We start from the raw sequence: 23,965 nt of genomic DNA, 5'->3' as shown, positions 1-23,965 counted from the left end.
GGACCCAGTTCTATGACAAATAGGACAGAAGTAATGAATACACACTGCCATTTAGAAAGTGGTCAAATGTAACGTATGTTATATTTTGGATTACACTTTCTTAGTAAAGTACAGATTCTAGCACTTTTGTTGGGTTTAGTCCCATCCGACAGCCGCAGTGGCTGAGCGAGTTAGGCGGCTGACTTTGTGTGCTGGCGATTGGGTGCCTGACTCTGAGGGTTCGAATCCCGGATGGGATTCAACTCAGCAAAAGTACTAGAATCTGTACTTTATAAACAAAGTGTAATCCCAAATATATCATACATTAGGACAGATGTAAGATTCAAAGATTTACTATTTTTTCAAAAGAAAAAGAAATAGTTACTAAATCAATAAACCATGATAAAAGTTTGGATAACACTGCTCTCTCTAAACCTGAGTATCCTCTGACATAAGGCACTGAATAATTGACATATTGGTATTTGTATACCAGATAAACATTTAATATCACCCAGTGTATTGCACTTCAGTATCTGCAGTATCTCTTAACAGGGCTGCTCAACCTGTGTACTAAATGTGGTTATTTTCAAATATACCTTTCATCTTTTTTCTTTCACAGCAAGAAAAATCAATAATCTGTTGAGCGCTAAACTTATCAGCACACACGAAAATGCATTCTCGGTTCAATCAATGTCCAGTTAACTTGTACCAGCTGTGTACGCTGACATGATTCAAAACTTTCTGTACAGGATGTCGAGACATCTATGTGGTATGCGGGATACCTAGACAGTGGGATTGCCTGCCCAGACAGTCTGGATGCTTAGAAAGTGGGGTTGCCTAGACAGTGGGGTTGCCTGCCCAGACAGTCTGGATGCTTAGAAAGTGGGGTTGCCTAGACAGTGGGGTTGCCTGCCCAGACAGTCTGGATGCTTAGAAAGTGGGGTTGCCTAGACAGTGGGGTTGCCTGCCCAGACAGTCTGAATACTTAGAAAGTGGAGTTGCCTAGACAGTGGGGTTGCCCAGACAGTCTGGATGCTTAGAAAGTGGGGTTGCCTAGACAGTCTGGATGCTTAGAAAGTGGGGTTGCCTAGACAGTGGGGTTGCCTGCCCAGACAGTCTGGATGCTAGACAGTGGGGTTGAACAGTGGGGTTGCCCAGACAGTCTGGATGCTTAGAAAGTGGGGTTGCCTAGACAGTGGGGTTGCCTGCCCAGACAGTCTGGATGCTTAGAAAGTGGGGTTGCCTAGACAGTGGGGTTGCCTGCCCAGACAGTCTGGATGCTTAGAAAGTGGGGTTGCCTAGACAGTGGGGTTGCCTAGACAGTCTGGATGCTTAGAAAGTGGGGTTGACAGTCTGGATGCTTAGAAAGTGGGGTTTGCCTCTGACAGTAGAAAGGGGTTGCCTGCCCAGACAGTCTGGATGCTTAGAAAGTGGGGTTGCCTAGACAGTGGGGTTGCCTGCCCAGACAGTCTGGATGCTTAGAAAGTGGGGTTGCCTAGACAGTGGGGTTGCCTGCCCAGACAGTCTGGATGCTTAGAAAGTGGGGTTGCCTAGACAGTGGGGTTGCCTGCCCAGACAGTCTGGATGCTTAGAAAGTGGGGTTGCCTAGACAGACAGTCTGGGATGCCTGCCCAGACAGTCTGGATGCTTAGAAAGTGGGGTTGCCTAGACAGTGGGGTTGCCCAGACAGTCTGGATGCTTAGAAAGTGGATGCTTAGACAGTGGGAGTGGGGTTGCCCTGCCAGTGGGGTTGCCTGCCCAGACAGTCTGGATGCTTAGAAAGTGGGGTTGCCTAGACAGTGGGGTTGCCTGCCCAGACAGTCTGGATGCTTAGAAAGTGGGGTTGCCTAGACAGTGGGGTTGCCTGCCCAGACAGTCTGGATGCTTAGAAAGTGGGGTTGCCTAGACAGTGGGGTTGCCTGCCCAGACAGTCTGGATGCTTAGAAAGTGGGGCCTGCCTAGACAGTGGGGTTGCCTGCCCAGACAGTCTGGATGCTTAGAAAGTGGGGTTGCCTAGACAGTGGGGTTGCCTGCCCAGACAGTCTGGATGCTTAGAAAGTGGGGTTGCCTAGACAGTGGGGTTGCCTGCCCAGACAGTCTGGATGCTTAGAAAGTGGGGTTGCCTAGACAGTGGGGTTGCCTGCCCAGACAGTCTGGATGCTTAGAAAGTGGGGATGCCTAGACAGTGGGGTTGCCTAGACAGTGGGGTTGCCTGCCCAGACAGTCTGGATGCTTAGAAAGTGGGGTTGCCTAGACAGTGGGGGCTGCCTGCCCAGACAGTCTGGATGCTTAGAAAGTGGGGTTGCCTAGACAGTGGGGTTGCCTGCCCAGACAGTCTGGATGCTTAGAAAGTGGGGTTGCCTAGACAGTGGGGTTGTTGCCCAGACAGTCCAGGATGCTTAGAAAGTGGGGTGCCTAGAAAGTGGGGTTTGCCTGCCCAGACAGTCTGGATGCTTAGAAAGTGGGGTTGCCTAGACAGTGGGGTTGCCTGCCCAGACAGTCTGGATGCTTAGAAAGTGGGGTTGCCTAGACAGTGGGGTTGCCTGCCCAGACAGTCTGGATGCTTAGAAAGTGGGGTTGCCTAGACAGTGGGGGGGGTTGCCTGCCCAGACAGTCTGGATGCTTAGAAAGACAGGGGTTGCCTGCCTATGCTTAGACAGTGGGGTTGCCTGACTGGGGAGTTGCCCCAGACAGTCTGGATGCTTAGAAAGTGGGGTTGCCTAGTGACAGTGGGGTTGCCTGCCCAGACAGTCTGGATGCTTAGAAAGTGGGGTTGCCTAGACAGTGGGGTTGCCTGCCCAGACAGTCTGGATGCTTAGAAAGTGGGGTTGCCTAGACAGTGGGGTTGCCTGCCCAGACAGTCTGGATGCCTTAGAAAGTGGGGATGCCTAGACAGTGGGTTGCCTTGTCTGGATGCTGGGGGGCCTTGCCCAGACAGTCTGTTCTGCTTAGACAGTGGATGCTTAGAAAGTGGGGGGGTTGCCTAGACAGTGGGGTTTGCCCAGACAGTCTGGATGCTTAGAAAGTGGGGTTGCCTAGACAGTGGGGTTGCCTGCCCAGACAGTCTGGATGCTTAGACAGTGGGGTTGCCTAGACAGTGGGGTTGCCCTAGACATGCTTAGAAAGTGGGGTTGCCTAGACAGTGGGGTTGCCTGCCCAGACAGTCTGGATGCAGTAGTGGGGGATGCCTAGACAGTGGGGGCTGCCTGCCCAGACAGTCTGAATGCTTAGAAAGTGGGGTTGCCTAGACAGTGGGGTTGCTTGCCCAGACAGTCTGGATGCTTAGAAAGAGGGGTTGCCTAGACAGTGGGGTTGCCTGCCTAGACAGTGGTGCTGCCTAGACAGTGGGGATGAATAGGTAGTGGGTTTGCCTAGACAGTGGGTGGGGTTGCCTAGACAGTGTTGCTTGCCCAGACAGTCTGGATGCTTAGAAAGAGGGGTTGCCTAGACAGTGGGGTTGCCTGCCTAGACAGTGGTGCTGCCTAGACAGTGGGGATGCACAGTGGAGTCGCCTAGAGACAGTGGGGTTGCCTAGAAAGTCTGGATGCCTACACAGTGAGATTGCCTAGCCAGTAGGATTGCCTAGAAAGTGGAGTTGCCTAGACAGTAGAGATAAGATACCTAAACAGTAGGGATGCCTAGACAGTAGGGATGCCTAGACAGTGGGGATGCCTAGACAGTAGGGATGCCTAGACAGTAGAGATGCCTAGACAGTGGAGTTGCCTAGACAGTAGAGATTAGATACCTAAACAGTAGGGATGCCTAGACAGCAGAGATTAGATACCTAAACAGTAGGGATGCCTAGACAGTAGGGATGCCTAGACAGTGGGGTTGCCTAGACAGTAGGGATGCCTAGACAGTAGGGATGCCTAGACAGTGGAGTTGCCTAGACAGTAGGGATGCCTAGACAGTAGGGATGCCTAGACAGTGGAGTTGCCTAGACAGTGGGGATACCTAGACAGTAGGGATCCCTAGATAGTAGGGATGCCTAGACAGTGAGATTGCCTAGCCAGTAGGATTGCCTAGAAAGTGGAGTTGCCTAGACAGTAGAGATAAGATACCTAAACAGTAGGGATGCCTAGACAGTAGGGATGCCTAGACAGTGGGGATGCCTAGACAGTAGGGATGCCTAGACAGTAGGGATGCCTAGACAGTGGAGTTGCCTAGACAGTAGAGATTAGATACCTAAACAGTAGGGATGCCTAGACAGTAGAGATTAGATACCTAAACAGTAGGGATGCCTAGACAGTAGGGATGCCTAGACAGTGGAGTTGCCCAGACAGTTGGGATGCCTAAACAGTAGGGATGCCTAGACAGTAGGGATGCCTAGACAGTTGGGATGCCTAGACAGTAGGATGGAGTTGGGATGCCTAGACAGTAGGGATGCCTAGACTAGACAGTAGTAGGGGGATGCCTAGACAGTAGGGATGCCTAGACAGTGGGGATGCCTAGACAGTAGGGATGCCTAGACAGTGGGGTTGTCGAGACAGTGGGGTTGCCCAGACAGTAGGGATGCCTAGACAGTAGGGATGCCTAGACAGTTTGGATGCCTAGACAGTAGGGATGCCTAGACAGTAGGGATGCCTAGAAAGTATGGATGCCTAGACAGTGGGGTTGCCTAGACAGAAGGGATGCCTAGACAGTAGGGATGCCTAGACAGTAGGGATGCCTAGACAGTAGGGATGCCTAGACAGTAGGGATGCCTAGACAGTAGGGATGCCTAGACAGTAGGGATGCCTAGACAGTAGGGATGCCTAGACAGTAGGGTTGCCTAGACATTGTGGTTGCCTAGACAGTGGGGTTGCCTAGACAGTAGGGATGCCTAGACAGTGGGATTGCCACCCACTGTAATGACAGGTACTACAGAATACCACAGTGTCCTCAATAGCTTCAGTCAAGGTACACAAATCTGTGATAACAAGGATATAGGGACAGTAATTACATTCCAAATGTCAAGTTTGACTGATGTCATGCCAAAATGTCAAATTTGACAGTTGAAATTATGTATGAACTAAAGTGGCTATCAGTGACTGTCAAAGACTACTGGGATATGATCCTGTGAGTGATATTTCACTGTGGACTCATGCTTGCTTCAACCCCGCGGAGCTGTTTCATATATCTCGCCAGGCAAACAGGTGCTGGGCAGACAAAGCTGTAGGTTACCTTGACATTGTACATATCTCTCTACGTATGGCTTCATATGGTTTATTAGTATGACTGATCAAAAAAGGTCTGATATTAAAAGGGGGAAAAACAAAAAAACATTTTGAGCTTCCGCTGTTTTACAAAAAAATCCCAAGATTTTAATCAGAGATTAAATGAGGAACCATGCACATAATACCTTTACTCTCTTGTTTCTTGCCAAGTTGAAACAAAAAATTACTGGATTTCTTGGGAAAACCTACATTGAAAATCAGGCACAACATTTCATTTTGTTAACTACTAGTAGCATGTGCAATGCTTAAATAACCAAACATGATTCCTGGTTAAACTTAGCTATTTGACATTTGACTTTATAATGCCGTACCTAACTGGAAATCCAGTTTGGCCCACAGATCAAACAATTATAGGATGAAATAACAAAAGAGTGCAAGTTATTGATGATGTCTAGTCAGCAATGTTACAGCTATATATAGCTATGTCACACCTCAACATTACTGAAGGGCACCCTGAAATACCATTGCAGCAAAATCTGAACATGTCACAAATACATATTTCACAAATACACTGACCATGGCAGTTGGCAATATTGTTTCAAATCAAACTGTTTCACATGTTTATTTACAGATTCACATAACGTACATAAAAATGAATGTTGGACAGAAGCCAACCAACAGTTTTCAACTATAGTCCATACTCCAACAGTTTGCAGTTGTATGCAGGAAGCATAGTTTAGAGAAACGGCACAATGATGTGCATATTCTATTTGAGAATGTAATTTTCAATGCACAAGATTGCAAAGAAACAAGCTCTTGTGACTCTTTTTCATTTGTAAACAGAATGCAGTTTCTGAGCATGTCCGCTGCGAATAGCTGCAACAAAGCTGAAGCAGCGTTAAGCAATATTTACTCACTCGCTTTGGGTGGACATTAGTTTATCACTCACTCGCTTTGGGTGGACATTAGTTCACCACTTACTCACTTTGGGTGGACATTAGTTTACCACTCACTCAGTTTGGACATTACTTACACTTCACTTTGGGTGGACATTAAATTACTACTCACCTCGCTTTGGGTGGACATTAGTTCACCACACACTCGCTTTGTGGACATTAGTTTACCACTTACACTCGCTTTGGGTGGACATTAGTTACCACCACCACATTAGTTTACCACTCACTCGCTTTGGGTGGACATTAGTTTACCACTCACTCGCTTTGGGAGGACATTAGTTCACCACTAACTCACTTTGGGTGGACATTAGTTTACCACTCACTCGCTTTGGGTGGACATTAGTTTACCACTCACTCGCTTTGGGTGGACATTAGTTTACCACTCACTCACTTTGGGTGGACATTAGTTTACCACTCACTCACTTTGGGTGGACATTAGTTTACCACTCACTCGCTGTGGGTGGACATTAGTTTACCACTCACTCGCTTTGGGTGGACATTAGTTTACCACTCACTCGCTGTGGGTGGACATTAGTTTACCACTCACTCGCTTTGGGTGGACATTAGTTTACCACTCACTCGCTTTGGGTGGACATTAGTTTACCACTCACCACCGCTTTGGGTGGACATTAGTTTACCACTCACTCACTTTGGGTGGACATTAGTTTACCACTCACCACTTTGGGAGGACATTAGTTTACCACTCACTTCGCTTTGGGTGGACATTAGTTTACCACTCACTTCGCTTTGGGTGGACATTAGTTCACCACTCACTCACTTTGGGTGGACATTAGTTTACCACTCACTCACTTTGGGAGGACATTAGTTTACCACTCACTTCGCTTTGGGAGGACATTAGTTTACCATCACTTTCGCTTTGGGTGGACATTACCACCACTCACTCACTTTGGGGAGGACATTAGTTTACCACTCACTTTCGCTTTGGGAGGACATTAGTTTACCACTCACTCGCTGTGGGTGGACATTAGTTTACCACTCACTCGCTTTGGGTGGACATTAGTTTACCACTCACTCACTTTGGGAGGACATTAGTTTACCACTCACTCACTTTGGGTGGACATTAGTTTACCACTCACTCGCTTTGGGTGGACATTAGTTTACCACTCACTCACTTTTGGTGGACATTAGTTTACCACTCACTCGCTTTGGGTGGACATTAGTTTACCACTCACTCGCTTTGGGTGGACATTAGTTTACCACTCACTCGCTTTGGGTGGACATTAGTTTACCACTCACTCACTTTGGGTGGACATTAGTTTACCACTCACTCACTTTGGGTGGACATTAGTTTACCACTCACTCGCTTTGGGTGGACATTAGTTTACCACTCACTCACTTTGGGTGGACATTAGTTTACCACTCACTCGCTTTGGGTGGACATTAGTTTACCACTCACTCACTTTGGGTGGACATTAGTTTACCACCACCGGCTTTGGGTGGACATTAGTTTACCACTCACTCGCTTTGGGTGGACATTAGTTCACCACTCACTCGCTTTGGGTGGACATTAGTTTACCACTCACTCGCTTTGGGTGGACATTAGTTTACCACTCACTCGCTTTGGGTGGACATTAGTTTACCACTCACTCGCTTTGGGTGGACATTAGTTTACCACTCACTTTACCACGCTTTGGCTTTGGGTGGACATTAGTTACCACCACTCACCGCTTTGGGTGGACATTAGTTTACCACTCACTCACTTTGGGTGGACATTAGTTTACCACTCACTCACTTTGGGTGGACATTAGTTTACCACTCACTCGCTTTGGGTGGACATTAGTTTACCACTCACTCGCTTTGGGTGGACATTAGTTTACCACTCACTCGCTTTGGGTGGACATTAGTTTACCACTCACTCGCTTTGGGTGGACATTAGTTTACCACTCACTCACTTTGGGTGGACATTAGTTTACCACTCACTCACTTTGGGTGGACATTAGTTTACCACTCACTCGCTTTGGGTGGACATTAGTTTACCACTCACTCACTTTGGGTGGACATTAGTTTACCACTCACTCGCTTTGGGTGGACATTGGTTTACCACTCACTCCTTTGGGTGGACATTAGTTTACCACTCACTCACTTTGGGTGGACATTAGTTTACCACTCACTCGCTTTGGGTGGACATTAGTTCACCACTCACTCGCTTTGGGTGGACATTAGTTTACCACTCACTCGCTTTGGGTGGACATTAGTTTACCACTCACTCGCTTTGGGTGGACATTAGTTCACCACTCACTCGCTTTGGGTGGACATTAGTTCACCACTCACTCGCTTTGGGTGGACATTAGTTTACCACTCACTCGCTTTGGGTGGACATTAGTTCACCACTCACTCACTTTGGGTGGACATTAGTTTACCACTCACTCACTTTGGGTGGACATTAGTTTACCACTCACTGCGCTTTGGGTGGACATTAGTTTTCAGCTTTGGGTGGACATTAGTTAGTTTACCACTCACTTTCGCTTTGGGTGGACATTAGTTCACCACTCACTCGGCTTTGGGTGGACATTAGTTCACCACTGGACATTAGTTTACCACCACTTTCGCTTTGGGTGGACATTAGTTTACCACTCACTCACTTTGGGTGGACATTAGTTTACCACTCACTTGCTTTGGGTGGACATTAGTTTACCACTCACTCGCTTTGGGTGGACATTAGTTTACCACTCACTCGCTTTGGGTGGACATTAGTTTATCACTCACTCGCTTTGGGTGGACATTAGTTTACCACTCACTCGCTTTGGGTGGACATTAGTTTACCACTCACTCGCTTTGGGTGGACATTAGTTCACCACTCACTCACTTTGGGTGGACTTTAGTTTACCACTAACTCATTTGGGTGGACATACGTTTACCACTCACTCACTTTGGGTGGACATCAGTTCACCACTCACTTGCTCTCGGTGGACATTAGTTCACCACTCACTCACTTTGGGTGGACATTAGTTCACCACTCACTCGCTTTGGGTGGACATACGTTTACCACTCACTCGCTTTGGGTGGACATTAGTTCACCACTCACTCGCTTTGGGTGGACATTAGTTTACCACTCACTTGCTTTGGGTGGACATTAGTTTACCACTCACTCGCTGTGGGTGGACATCAGTTCACCACTCACTTGGGTGGACATTAGTTTACCACTCACTCACTTTGGGTGGACATTAGTTCACCACTCACTTTGGGTGGACATTAGTTTACCACTCACTCACTTTGGGTGGACATCAGTTCACCACCACTCGGTGGACATTAGTTCACCACTTCGCTTTGGGTGGACATTAGTTCACCACTCACTCGCTTTGGGTGGACATACGTTCACCACTCGCTTTGGGTGGACATTAGTTCACCACTCACGCTTTGGGTGGACATTAGTTTACCACTCACTTGCTTTGGGTGGACATTAGTTTACCACTCACTCGCTGTGGGTGGACATTAGTTTACCACTTACTCACTTTGGGTGGACATTAGTTTACCACTCACTCGCTTTGGGTGGACATTAGTTCACCACTCACTCGCTTTGGGTGGACATTAGGGCTTTGGGTGGACATTAGTTTACCACTCACTCGCTTTGGGTGGACATTAGTTTACCACTCACTCGCTTTGGGTGGACATTAGTTTACCACTCACTCGCTTTTGGTGGACATTAGTTTACCACTCACTCACTTTGGGTGGACATTAGTTTACCACATAATTTGAATTGGACATTTTTTTAAGTTGGATATGGTCCTCGGAGTCTCAAACCAGTCCCACATGACTTTTCAGACCATATCCTACACATACACTTCTGTATGATGAAAAGGGCACTTACAATGGTGACAATACTGCAGTAGAGGAACTCGAACACTTTCAGCCCTGTGTTATCACTCTGTGGAGGACTGGACAGCGTGGCACTGAAACGATAATGTTTTTTACAATATCAATATACTGACACCAACACAACAACGACCAGGGTCACGATCCACAAAGCATTCGTAGCGCTATGACATTCGTAAGCCTATGGCAAGCTGTAGAGTTACCACAGGTCAACATTACGATTGCCTTGTGGATCAGAACCCAGATCATAATGTAACCAACATAACTCGGCACCAACTATTTCATATTTGAGTCAGCAGCAAGGTGTTTGCTGAGACTTTTGCAAAAAGAATTTGGTTTACAGAAGAGAATGGCATGTTTTGAAGCAGTGCTAAAAAATCTGACATGCATCATGGTACATATTATGTTGAACATTGTTTTTATACCAACAACATTATTTGCTTGAGTCCTGCTAACACAAAGAACTGGATACAGCTTGATGAAAAAATGATTTGTGAATTGAAAGCTGAAGAGGAACAAAATATGATATTGAACTGATAATTGTCTCGCTATACAACATGACAGCTAGATCCAAAAGTGATAGGTTATCATCATCATCATCATCATCATCATCATCATCATCTGTACTTACTATGCGTACACCATGAACGCTGACCCCCATATCATGGGCAGCTCATCCAGGAGCTGTAACAGAGACAGAGGAGCTGAACACATACATACTTCACAATGGAAGGCGACCATCCATCGTCATGAACAAGACATTGGGAGGAGCATGGTACATGGGCAGCAGCACTCTGTTGGTCAGTTATATGGTCAGAGTGGTAGCCTAGCCAGATAATGATTTACCCACCAAATGCTTATGTTGGTTGCAGAGAATGAAAATATACATTCAGTAAGTTTCAACCATGTTAACTTCAGTCTGAGTCAACGTCTGTTAATTTGGTGGAAGGATAGGCTATAGGAACTTTAGATACTTATGACAATATGATGTATTTAGATACCATTTGAGAAAATCAGTTTTTATGACAGCACAGTAACAAGATATATTAGGGTTATGAGAGAAACTGTCTCATATACTGACCTGCTTGCAATCTAATGTCCATACTCACTATCATTTTCATGGATACCAGAGGCATGCCAAACACGAAATAAACAAATGCAAGGTTTGCAAATCTCCTTTCAGATGAAAATTATAATCTTTTGGTACAATTAATATAGTCAATACTTTCAAAAATTGCACTCATGGATTTATTGATTCTCAAGCATTGACAGGCTAGTTCAGAATAAATCGTTTTCTCTTAAAATAAAGTGATGTCATACACCTGGTAAGGACTTTGTCACTTAATACCACAGTCCAAAACATTCCAGGCATTTCAGGATGACCTGTCACCAACAGAGACCTGGCAACCAAAAACATTCCAGGCATTTCAGAATGACCTGTCACTAACAGAGACCTGGCAACCAAAAACATTCCAGGCATTTCAGGATGACCTGTCACTGACAGAGACCAGGATGACCTGTCACTAACAGAGACCAGAATGACCTGTCACTAACAGAGACCTGGCAACCAAAAACATTCCAGGCATTTCAGCATGACCTGTCACTAACAGAGACCATGATGACCTGTCACTAACAGAGACCAGGATGACCTGTCACTAACAGAGACCAGAATGACCTGTCACTAACAGAGACCTGGCAACCAAAAACATTCCAGGCATTTCAGCATGACCTGTCACTAACAGAGACCAGGATGACCTGTCACTAACAGAGACCAGAATGACCTGTCACTAACAGAGACCTGGCAACCAAAAACATTCCAGGCATTTCAGGATGACCTGTCACTAACAGAGACCAGGATGACCTGTCACTAACAGAGACCTGGCAACCAAAAACTTTCCAGGCATTTCAGCATGACCTGTCACTAACAGAGACCAGGATGACCTGTCACTAACAGAGACCAGGATGACCTGTCACTAACAGAGACCAGAATGACCTGTCACTAACAGAGACCTGGCAACCAAAAACATTCCAGGCATTTCAGGATGACCTGTCACTAACAGAGACCAGGATGACCTGTCACTAACAGAGACCAGGATGACCTGTCACTAACAGAGACCAGAATGACCTGTCACTAACAGAGACCTGGCAACCAAAAACATTCCAGGCATTTCAGCATGACCTGTCACTAACAGAGACCAGGATGACCTGTCACTAACAGAGACCTGGCAACCAAAAACAGTTGTTGTAAACCTAAGCAATATTATTTCATATCCTTACTTCCAATCAATACGATTTCAGTGACTTTTGCTTGATCACTGCTCTAAACAGTATACCAGTCATATGCCAGCTTAATGGGGAGGGATATTACAAGTGTAATGGAGGCGCCAGACATTTACCATTTTGGCGAAACCCTACAAACCTTGAAACAAAATCAGGGCACACGGAGATTTAAACCCACAATGATAAGTTTCTGACTTGCCTAAGGGTTGCAACTCTGCACAGTAAACTGCAGTGCTTGTGACTAATGAGTTACCCATGCCCCAAACATGACTCCAGAATAAGTGAGTGACTGTGGTTTTACGCCGCTTTTAGCAATATTCCAGCAATATCACGGCGGGGAACACCAGAAATTGGCTTCACACACTGTACCCATGTGGGGAATCGAACCCGGGTCTTTGGCGTGACGAGCAAACACTTTAATCACTAGGCTACCCCACCAGCCCCACATGACTTCAGAAGAACCACTGAATGACTAAAAGGACATCTTGAAGTTCCTCAATCTTTACAACTCCACCTGACAATGGTGCAGGCTGCCCTACTTGATGGACACAATCTAACTGCGATGTTCATGCAATGATTATCTGTCCTTTGTGAATGAATTATGTCTGCAACAGTCGAGGACATCTTTCTTCAGCCGGGACATATAATCCATAAGCCTCCTGACTCGGTGATTACATGAACAGCCGTATATAGACAGCATGTAGGTCGGGCCTGCAGAGTTGGGTAATAAGCAAGGCATTCACTGATTAGATGTTGGGTGTGGGAACACGTGACCAATAGGTGAAGCAAAATAAAGGCTTACTTGCATGCTATATAGAAGTGTCATGTGGAAAAACCAAGATCCAATACCAACGACTGAAAAACAAAAAAAACAGCTCTCAGCAGGTGACACTTTTCATTAAGAAAGTCATTATGTGGAATATGATATTTACCTGTTGATATTTTCACAGGGAGAAATGACTCACTTCGCCAGAACATCACCCAGGTCAGACTGATGGGTATCTTACCTTTTCACACTATGATCTCAGTAAGAAAATACATGATTGTTTTATTCATCAAGTATGTCAGTGACATTTTCAATGTCTTGTCTCATGGAAACACAAAGTTGATACTTTAGTGAGTGGTGTCGACATGAGCAAAAATGACAAATAGAACTTAAGTCACTACATGTCAGACGTCAATATATTAAGTCGAACATATTGTACTAACTGTGAATAATTTTTCATCCAAATGTTATAAAAATTACCCAGAATATACCTTTTATTGCAAAAGCAGCTACCGTATATGCTGTACACAGCACCCCCTGACCACCTTGTAGAAGGGTCTGCAAGTACTTCTCTAAAGTGTATTTTCTGGTGAAAACTACAGCTATGTAAAACAAAACCAACAGGGTAGAATGCTAAATAGAAGCCTAATACTGTCATTAAAGGTTTTAGATTCACTGACATTTCATTTTTTTCTCGACCTCTCAATCTAATATAAACTCACTTTAGCATTTTTCATCATTTGTTCATCATGTTCATGTGCCTGAGGTATTTATTATGGCAAATACAGTAAATACAAACAGTTTAACCAATTGGAATGGACTGAACACAGTGTCAGTATATATCTAGATCAGCTGTCTGACATTTCTGTGCTATACATGGAAGTAGTCATTGGCTGGCATACAAAGGCTAGCAATGATTTATATCTGCATGCAGGGAATCAAACACTGTGGATATGGCAGAAAGAAATTATTTATTTATTTGACTGCCAACAGATAAATGTAGTGCATATGTTGACTATAATGATTATATTGATAAACAGCATACTCAGGTAGCTGACGGTGCATTTCATATTTAATCAATATGCTTGTTAATAACATTTGCAGTATCATACAACTGCAAGAAAATGCATTCATGTGAGTGAGTGAGTGAGTGAGAGAGTGAGTTTTAGTCTTACGCTGCACTCAGCAATATTCCAGCTATATGGCGGCGGTCTGTAAGTAATCAAGTCTGGACCAGACAATCCAGTGATCAGCAGCATGAGCATCGATCTACGCAGTGACATGTGTCAACCAAGTCAGCAAGCCTGACCACCCGATCCCGTTAGTCGCCTCTTACGACAAGCATGGGTTACTGAAGATCAATTCTAACCCGGATCTTCACGGGTTGCATGATGGAGAACATGCAGCTTAGTGTGAGAGTCAGTCAGCAATGTTCCAGCTATATGACAGTAAGTCAGGCAAAGCTGTTACCGACAGTATCCGCAGCAATCCATGTCACCCTGGCAGGATGACCCAAGTCAAACATCCATGTTGTTTATCTGTTGTTTAACGCTGCACCCACCAGGAGGAGTGTCTCCAGGGTGTCCTCCCACTTTGCCAGTTTCATTGTCAAGCAATTAATCAAAGTTAATGGTGCAACAAAGGGGATTAGTTTGCTGGTGTTGATGGTTGCCGGACAACCAGTCTTACAGCATCTCCAGTGAACGCTGTTTCCTAATTCCTCATCCTTATATACACTAAACTCTGCCACCACGACCATTGGGCATGAACCTAACATCTACTTGAACATTTGCCATCTTGCGATATCTGACAAACGACAGTGGTTCCATATTTATATATTGTACAGAGTGAAAAGAGTTCATCTGTCAGTTTTGATATAAATTTGATAATTGAAGCCGCAAATTGTGAACACTTATTGACTAAAATTGTACTGCATGTGGTGAACACAGCGCATGGCTCACCACGCCCCAGAAACTGGCAATAACCAGCCAGTCATGAACTTGCTAATTAGGGTGTTAATTATTATCTGATATTCGATAACTGTGGTTGGATTACCTACTGGCAAAGGGGGAGTAAATCGTCTCCATATGTACTTACCTAAGAGCCCCAGGTGACACCAGATGATGCGAGCCTCCAGCCTCTCCCTGTAGGCCATCACCGCCCCACACAGTGGGGGTATGATCATCATCAAGTTACTGATGGTGTTCCCTGAAACATTTCATCAATAGGAGATGAAGTCACAGCGTACTCATTGGCAGATCCAGAGGGGGGGTTCAGGGCGTTCGACACCCCCCCACCCCCCTTTGAAAATGACAAAAGACCACATTGAAGATTTTTTTTGCGTTGGTGGAGCCAAATGGGGGGTTCAGGGGGTTCGAACGCCCTGAACCCCCCTCTTTTCAAAATTCCTGGATCCGCCCATGGTACTGGTATACTCTACACATATTGGCATTGCAGCTGCCCAGTTCAACAGACTATCATGACTTCTGACAGTTAAAGGCACAATGTCACGCTTTTACAACAATATTTTGGCCTATATCATACATACTGCGGCATATGCACTCACCTTAGCTTTCTATTGATGCAATAAAAGACTTATTATCCCTTACGACTTGCCTGAATAGATAATTGAAACTTGGAGGCAAACAGCTTCTTAACAGTGAACACTTGCCACATATGAAACGTAAACAATTGTTCCATACATTGAAAACTGTTGCTCGTGGTGTTGTCAGTGTTCCCTGAACTGGTTTCAATCACAAGTTGTGCGTATGTTTTGTCTAGTACTGAGTTCTGTCTCCAAAGGAGTTATAGGATATTCGTAAACAGCACTCCAAGGGACATAACTCTATGGGGTTCACTTGAAATAATGTTCGGTTGATAGAGGGCGCGAGAGTTGATTTAATGCAACATTGCATTAATTCATACAAACTTTATAATTTAATATGGTAGCATAAATACATAATTTCTTTTGGACTATTTTATATGGTAGCTTCCCTGTGGGCTGATAGTAAGTATTATTGAGAGAAATGCATTATTATTTTTAGAGAAGTGAAGTGTGAAATTGAGTCTTTAAGTTTGCAGTTACTTTGAGACCTTTTCAGACATTTTAAAAATACAAAGAGAAATTGTAACCCATGAAGATCCGTATTAGAATCAGTCTCTAGCATCAAATGCTTATAAGATTTTTCAAAAACTAGAGAAATTGTAGCCCATGAACATCTGGATTAGAATTGGTCACTAGCATCATAGGCTTATCATAAAAGGCAACTAATAGAACCAGGTCGTCAGAATTGCTGACTAAACTTTATACATGTCATTGTATCCGGTTTGATTAGATTGATGCTCAGGTTGTCAGTCATTGAATGACCTGGTCCAGATTCTACTATTTACAAGTTGTCGTTTAAGCTTTAATGCTGCCCGTTCAGCATAAAATGACAAACATATAAAATTGTATTTAGAAACTGCATGTGTCTTTTGAAAGCCAGTAAATTTGACTTTAATGAATTCAGTTCACAAATACAGTGTTCAACAAAAATCATCAGTATCATATCACCTGAAGTTGAGGAACTAAAGGGAAATACTACAACACTGTTAGAATGTACAGATTTATCATTGTTCTCAGTGGTCAATACTTGGGTTTCATTTGTACTTTGTACACATGTCAAAGTGTTCTAGCTGATGCTATATCTGCTTCACTGACTCCTAGCAACATATATATACATATCCATTACACAGCCATAACACATGACTAGAGATCAGTGAGCTGACGAAAAAGTGAGTTGATGTATATCTTTATTCCTCAGTCTTCCACGTCAACATGTACGCAGGTCACGATTGTCTAGTTTTATACTTGGGAAATGGTTTCAGCCACAAGTAGGATGTATTTTCTTTTCTCTGTATTTCCTGGTCATCCTGAATTTTCTATTCTGATGTGAAATATTAAAAGCTGTTCTTACCTCACTCTTCCCAGCCACTAAAGAAATTTTACACCTTTCACAATCACAAAAAATACCACCTAATATATGTAAATAATTCATTCAAGAGCTATTACAAACCTATTTAAATTATAAAATTTCCTGTAATAAGTAACACAATTAGTGAAAAACATTATATTTTCATTATTTTTTTGTCGGGGGTGTGGTGGGGTGTTAAAATTGGAGATAAAAAACATGTGTACTAAACACCTGATTGACATAAGGACAACATGGCATCTCATCACAATCCACAGATCACTGCTCATGTCTTCAGTCACTGGATTGTCTGGTCCAGACTCCACTATTCAGGCCATCATGACATTTGGTTTATCTTCAAAACAGGATATATTCCAACTCACTGACAGAAGTAAATGATCAAGTTTGACCCAGACATACTTGTGACAGGAGGTATGAGCAATGTCCCAGGTCATGAGATCACACATCATCAGCCATGTCATTATCACTTAGTCAAGTAACGATGACAAATGGCTAAATGACAGTGGTCTGTAAATGATCAAATACCATGTAGCCCTGTACCACGGCTGTGGAATATATGTACAGTAAACTACAGCAAAAAAGTAATCAAAAGGGACAACAAATTTAGCTCGCTGTTACCATAGTTCTGTATGTCCATTTTAACTTTAACTTACAGCAAGAAGCAGGTACAAATATTCATATCTGTTATATCCGTTGTTATATCCTTTATTTTGGTTTCATGTTCAGACAAGCAAAAGCTGCTTGTCTGTTTTAACCCAGAATCACTAATGGTCAAAATCATATGCTAACTATTTTGTAAACACTTTTTTTTGTAAAATATTTTCCGTACTGCATGGATACTCACATCAAGTCATTATTCATGAGCTCCTAACACAGATTAACATCACAATGTTATATAGGCCTCTGTGGGAGTGTTCAGTTACCAGCTGCAGAACGAAACTGCTTGTTTCCTACCCATTAGACTCTTGCACAAGGCTGCTGCAATTGTTTATCCTATCAAAGAATGGCATCCCTTACAAACTTGGAATTCTTGTATACAGATTTTCAAGTTCACACTTCATGTGAATTCCTTGTGTAGTTTTTCATGTTTGGGTAGAAACTTCAAATGGGTTAGCCTTGAGGTTTAAGCATTTGCTCATGACATTGAAGGTCTGGGTTTGACTCCACACATGGGTAAATTGTGTAAAGCCTATTTCTGGTGTTCCCTGCTATGATTTTGCTCAAAATATAACTAAACATGTGATAAAACCACATTCACACACTCACTACTTCACACATTCCATAGCTTGATTGACGTTACATAGTTTAATATAAACATTATCATAGAGTGAACAATTCTTAGTTTACTTTTGAATAAACATTGAATTATGTCAAGATAAGTATATTTCGGTATATCACAACCAAATAATGAGTGAACTGCTTCAGAAAGTTAGTTTATATGCCACAATAAACTGTTTTATCTAACATCTAAATAGAGTTAGAGTGGATGCATCTTTTATTTTGAATAATAAATGAATTTTCTATTCAGTGCACATGTAACAACTAACTGTCCATAGACATACAGTACCAGAACGGTGTTCTTGTTATGACAGCATGTAAGGTTAACATAATGCCCAACATCATGCATGTCTCTGACATGGGCCATTTTGGGGAAACCTATGGGGGCCAGTTTGGGGAAACCTATGGGGGCCAGTTTGGGGAAACCTATGGGGGACAGTTTGGGAAAACCATATGAGGGCCAGTTTGGGGAAACCTATGGGGGCCAGTTTGGGGAAACCTATGGGGGCCAGTTTGGGGAAACCATATGGGGCCAGTTTGGTGAAACCTATTGGGGCCAGTTTGGTGAAACCTATTGGGGCCAGTTTGGTGAAACCTATGGGGGCCAGTTTGGTGAAACCTATGGGGGCCAGGTTGAAGAAACCTATGGGGGCCAGGTTGGAGAAACCTATGGGAGCCAGTTTGGTGAAACCTATGGGGGCCAGGTTGGTGAAACCTATGGGGGCCAGTTTGGTGAAACCTGTGGGGGCCAGGTTGGAGAAACCTATGGGGTCAAGGTTGGTGAAACCTATGGCGGCCAGTTTGGGAAACCTATGGGGGCCAGGGTGAAACCTATGGGGGCCAGGTTGGTGAAACCTATGGGAGCCAGTTTGGGGAAACCAATGGGGGCCAGTTTAGGGAAACCTATGGGGGCAAGCTTGGTGAAATCTATGGGGTCCAGGTTGGTGAAACCTATGGCGGCCAGTTTGGTGAAACCTATGGGGGCCAGTTTAGGGAAACCTATGGGGGCCAGGTTGGAGAAACCTATGGGGTCAAGGTTGGTGAAACCTATGGCGGCCAGTTTGGTGAAACCTATGGGGGCCAGGTTGGAGAAACCTATGGCGGCCAGTTTGGTGAAACCTATGGGGCCAGTTTGGTGAAACCTATGGGGGCCAGCTTGGTGAAACCTATGGGGGCAAGCTTGGTGAAACCTATGGGGGCCAGTTTGGTGAAACCTATGGGGGCCAGCTTGGTGAAACCTATGGGGCCAGTTTGAAACCTATGGGGCCAGTTTGGTGAAACCTGTGGGGCCAGGTTGGAGAAACCTATGGGGGCCAGGTTGGTGAAACCTATGGGAGCCAGTTTGGGGAAACCTTTGGGGGCCAGTTTAGGGAAACCTATGGGGGCCAGTTAAGGGAAACCTATGGGGGCAAGCTTGGTGAAACCTATGCGGGCCAGGTTGGAAGAAACCTATGGGGTCCAGGTTGGTGAAACCTATGGGAGCCAGTTTGGTGAAACCTATGGGGGCCAGTTAGGTGAAACCTATGGGGGACAGTTTGGTGAAACCTATGGGGGCCAGGTTGGAGAAACCTATGGGGGCCAGTTTGGTGAAACCTATGGGAGCCAGTTTGGTGAAACCTATGGGGCCAGTTTGGTGAAACCTATGGGGGCCAGATTGGTGAAACCTATGGGGGCCAGTTTGGTGAAACCTATGGGGGCCAGGTTGGAGAAACCTATGGGGGCCAGTTTGGTGAAACCTATGGTGAAACCTATGGGGGCCAGTTTGGTGAAACCTATGGGGGCCAGTTTGGTGAAACCAATTGCAGCCAGTTTGGTGAAACCAATGGGGGCCAGCTTGGTGAAACCTATGGGGGACAGTTCAGTGAAGCCTATGGGAGCCAGGTTGGTGAAACCTATCTGGGCCAGGCTGGTGAAACCTATGAGGGCCAGGTTGGTGCTGATGAAACCATGATCGTGGAGAACCAGGATCAAAACCAGGATCATAAGAATCTAGCGTGCCCCTGGAACAGAGTTCTGCACAGATGTGCCCCTACATGAAGCAGGTATGTTAAAACACTATGAATACAGTTAATTTCAACAGGAAATATAATGACAACACAAAAAGCATTTATTCTGGTCTGATGGAAGTTGAGGAACAACATAATAATGTGAGGGTTTTTGGAAAAGAAGTGGGCAGGATGAAAATCTGACAATACTTATAATATCAGCTTTTGGAAAATGTAAGTATTTTTTATTATGGCCTTATCCAATGTGCAAAATATTAACATATTATTGACTTACTATCACACACATACAAATATGTACATACATATACCAAATATATACCAAATTATATATTGCCCTTAACCATTGGTTTCAATCATGCTCAAGTACATAACTCATACAAGTATGAATGAAAAAACATAAACCAGGTAAACTAGTGAGCAGCATCTGAATATATATTGTATGTGATCTGCATTGTATGCACAATCTCACTGTCAGGTACGATGTCACACAGTGGTGTGAAGCATAGTAATCACACAGGCTCATGTACATCAAATATTTCTAAGTTCATGTTGTGTTTCACAAAGCATCACTGCATTTGTATCTTAATCTTCAGAATTTAGAGCAATGTGTGTTCTTGAAAATTCAGATATGTGTTGAAACATTCTGTATTTGTGTAGAAGGTTGTGGGTTGCAGTGCAGAGGTTCAAGGTTCTACAGTCCTCCTGCCGCTTTCTTTTGCATATTGAATCATGACATCGCCCCTCTAACAAAATAATTGTTTATGTAAAGTGCTTACAAATAGACTTAAAAAGGTCATTTTCAAGTTGAATAAGTTGCAAGGTTTCTATTTGATACAGAAAATAATTACATATGTATTATACTGTACCATTTACTGCATTGTACTCCCAGTACAGGTAACAGCTAAAAATAGCTTTTCCATTTGAAAAACAGGTTGCAGGGCAAAGATTAGTCTGCCGTACAGACCCTGAAACAAATATATCCAGAAAGTCCATGCAAGTCTAGAATATGTGGCAAGTCTAGATTTCCACAAAAAATGAAGAAAGTCTCAGGGCTCCTTTTCATAATATTTTATATTTTTTTATTATGAACAGTTTTATCTGTAAAATATGTTCATTTCAGAGACTAGTTGTTAGGCTAGGCAAAGAGAGCAGGGAACAAGTCTACCATGGTGTTTACATATGGTGTAATATATAACCAACTTTGATTCAAGTAGTTGATATTAACAAATTTGTGGTTGATATTAACAAATTCAGGGTTTTTAAAAACCTAAATAGGTTTATTCAGGAGTTGATGGCATTCAGAAGCAAATGAATTACCCTTCAAAGTCTTAGGAAACAAATTAGGTCATACTGAGCCATGGCATCATCATGGAACTTCTAATCACTATGCACACTGAAGCTTGATCTGTGTGGACACAAAGATATCCCTGTGTGTGTATCTGTCTGTCTTTGTGTGTATACATTCGTAAGTGTCTCTGTGTGTTTGTTCTTCAACACAGCACTCAGCATTAATACAGATGTCACTATTGTCAGCATGCAAATAATCAAATCTGGAACAGACGATCCAGTGATCAGTAAAGTGAGCAATTAGCAGAGTCATCAGATTACAATGGCATGCTTTAAAACAAGCTGATTTCTATTTGGTCACCTCTGACAACTAGCATAGGTTGCTGGAGACTAGGTCTATCCCAGATTCCACACCCACCACAAAAACATAAATCCTCACTAGTACTGCTGTCAATGAGTAGGAAGTATGTTATTATGTATATGAATAGTAAGTATGCTTAGTGACATTAACATCATGTGCAGCGGTATTTAGACAGACAGCTAGCTATTATATGTGGCAAAAGGCCAGCGCTCAACATGCATACAATAGCAGCATCACAACTTTCACAATGAAAATTTACTCCATGAGAACAGGCTTGTAATTATGTATTTCAGGATAGTTTTACATCCACTTCTCATATAAAATATATGCTACGACAGTACAGAGAGCTTAAACAGCATATCCACCTCATCAACTGTCAGTAGGGCATTACATGTTTCATGAAATGATTCACTGACAAAGAATTGAGACATTTCTCCATTTCTTACACAGGCATATTCAGGGCATCTTAATAATACAAGACATTCCTGTTCATTGTGGAGTTTAAACTATAAACAGGCTAGGTTTTCAATACTAAGAGTCTTTGAAAATACTGCTTCTCAAATGTTGGGATCATGTACATCTAGTGAGTGAGTGAGTGAGTTTGGTTCCATGCAGCAATTTAGCAATATTCCAGCAATATCATGGCGGGGACAACCAGAAATGGGATCACACAATGAACCCATGTAGGGAATCGAACCCGAGTCGTCGGCATCACGAGCAAACACTTTAACCACTAGGCTACCCCACTGCCCACATTACATCTAATTTAGGCCTTAGTATTTAACTGACACAAGACATCTCTAAAGGGGAATATATTTATTTAAATCTGTCCAAAATACAAGGCTATCAAACCGACACATTCCTTTGTCAGAATATGCAAAAATCAGACCATACAAAATAACATCCCAGTCATGTGTAATTCTACACAGCTGAACCTCAATTAACCGGACACTTGTTTTTCCTCACATCTTATCTGGATAAATGGACTTCCGGATATCTGAATCTCAACAATTGTCCCCCTTACCCACATTCTATAGAAGCAAAGTTAACCCTCTATTGTACAATGCTAAGCATAAAACATTGAGAGCATTTTGCGAAGTCAAAATCTACATCGTATCTCAGTGAAATGAGGTGAAAACAATAGTGTAGATACATAGATCTTCCATATTCACAGTACTAAACTATGCAGCACAAAACCCAACTAACTCACTCACTCTGACATCCTTTGTATCCCTACATCCTTTGACAACACTATAAAACACAGAAGTAATAAAGAAAATGAAAAAGGAAAGGTTCATTTTCACAAACTGCTGCCTGTTATCATGTGTTATCACTCAGTTCCCATCTAGAGTGATGTCAGATATGGTCTGTAGGGCAGTGAGATATAGGCACAGGATCTATGGAACTATTCAAACCTAGTAGTTGTTGTACAATGATGTACCTTATATACTGCAGCAATAATACTAATCTATGAAATCACTATTAATTACTAGATTATTACTGCATTATTCATGTCGACTAAGCACACATGATGACCTGTATTCATGGAGAAAATATTCCAAACAAATACTTGTTGACAGACATATATTGATTTAGGAAACAACAATAGTGCCGCTAGTCTTGTCCGTTTTGCAAACTACTAAATCTTACCGGATTGGATAAATCAAAATATCAGCTGTAAGAAAACCACTGACTCGGGCAAAATTGGAATATTATAATGTGTATGATACTCACAAAATTCAGCGATGAAGGGAAGCACGACATAATTTTCTTCACACCAGTCCAGTGTCGAAGTGACAGGTCCCCAATACCCATCCGTTGGGGCCATGTTTGATTGTGGAAATGGCAACGCGATCGATAGTAGCTTGCGAGTGGACCCTTCCCGTACTAGCACGATTCGACTCGGAACACGGTCAGTGGGACTGCGTGCGGTTGTATTCGCTTACACACCGAATGGCGCATAACCGAATACCTGCTTGAGGTATAAATAAATTTACCTCCGGGACTGCAGATATGACATTTGATCCATTCATATATGATGTCATCACATTTATGATTAAAATTATTGTTTCCACTGTAACGTACTGTCGG

At 43.5% G+C, this 23,965-nt stretch overlaps 1 protein-coding gene across 1 annotated transcript in view; it reads right to left on the bottom strand.

Moving 5' to 3' along the window:
* The window catches only part of LOC124283321 (alkaline ceramidase 3-like), a 30,868-nt gene extending 7,105 nt beyond the window's left edge, over window positions 1-23,763 (bottom strand). The window contains exons 1-5 of the mRNA XM_046719356.1: window positions 23,609-23,763; window positions 15,069-15,179; window positions 13,008-13,060; window positions 10,557-10,609; window positions 9,921-10,002 (exon numbers count right to left, since the gene is read on the bottom strand). Coding sequence (XP_046575312.1) covers window positions 9,921-10,002; window positions 10,557-10,609; window positions 13,008-13,060; window positions 15,069-15,179; window positions 23,609-23,702 — 393 coding nt within the window. The 5' untranslated portion in view covers window positions 23,703-23,763. The remainder of the gene's footprint in view (window positions 1-9,920; window positions 10,003-10,556; window positions 10,610-13,007; window positions 13,061-15,068; window positions 15,180-23,608) is intronic.
* Between the last annotated feature and the right edge of the window lie 202 nt (window positions 23,764-23,965).

The sequence above is a fragment of the Haliotis rubra genome, unplaced genomic scaffold (assembly GCF_003918875.1).
Source record: "Haliotis rubra isolate DU_JTF1 unplaced genomic scaffold, ASM391887v1 Scf313, whole genome shotgun sequence".
Lineage (NCBI taxonomy): Eukaryota > Metazoa > Mollusca > Gastropoda > Lepetellida > Haliotidae > Haliotis > Haliotis rubra.
The sequence above is the reverse complement of the archived record's forward strand: the minus strand, read 5'-3'. Positions and strand labels throughout refer to the sequence as shown.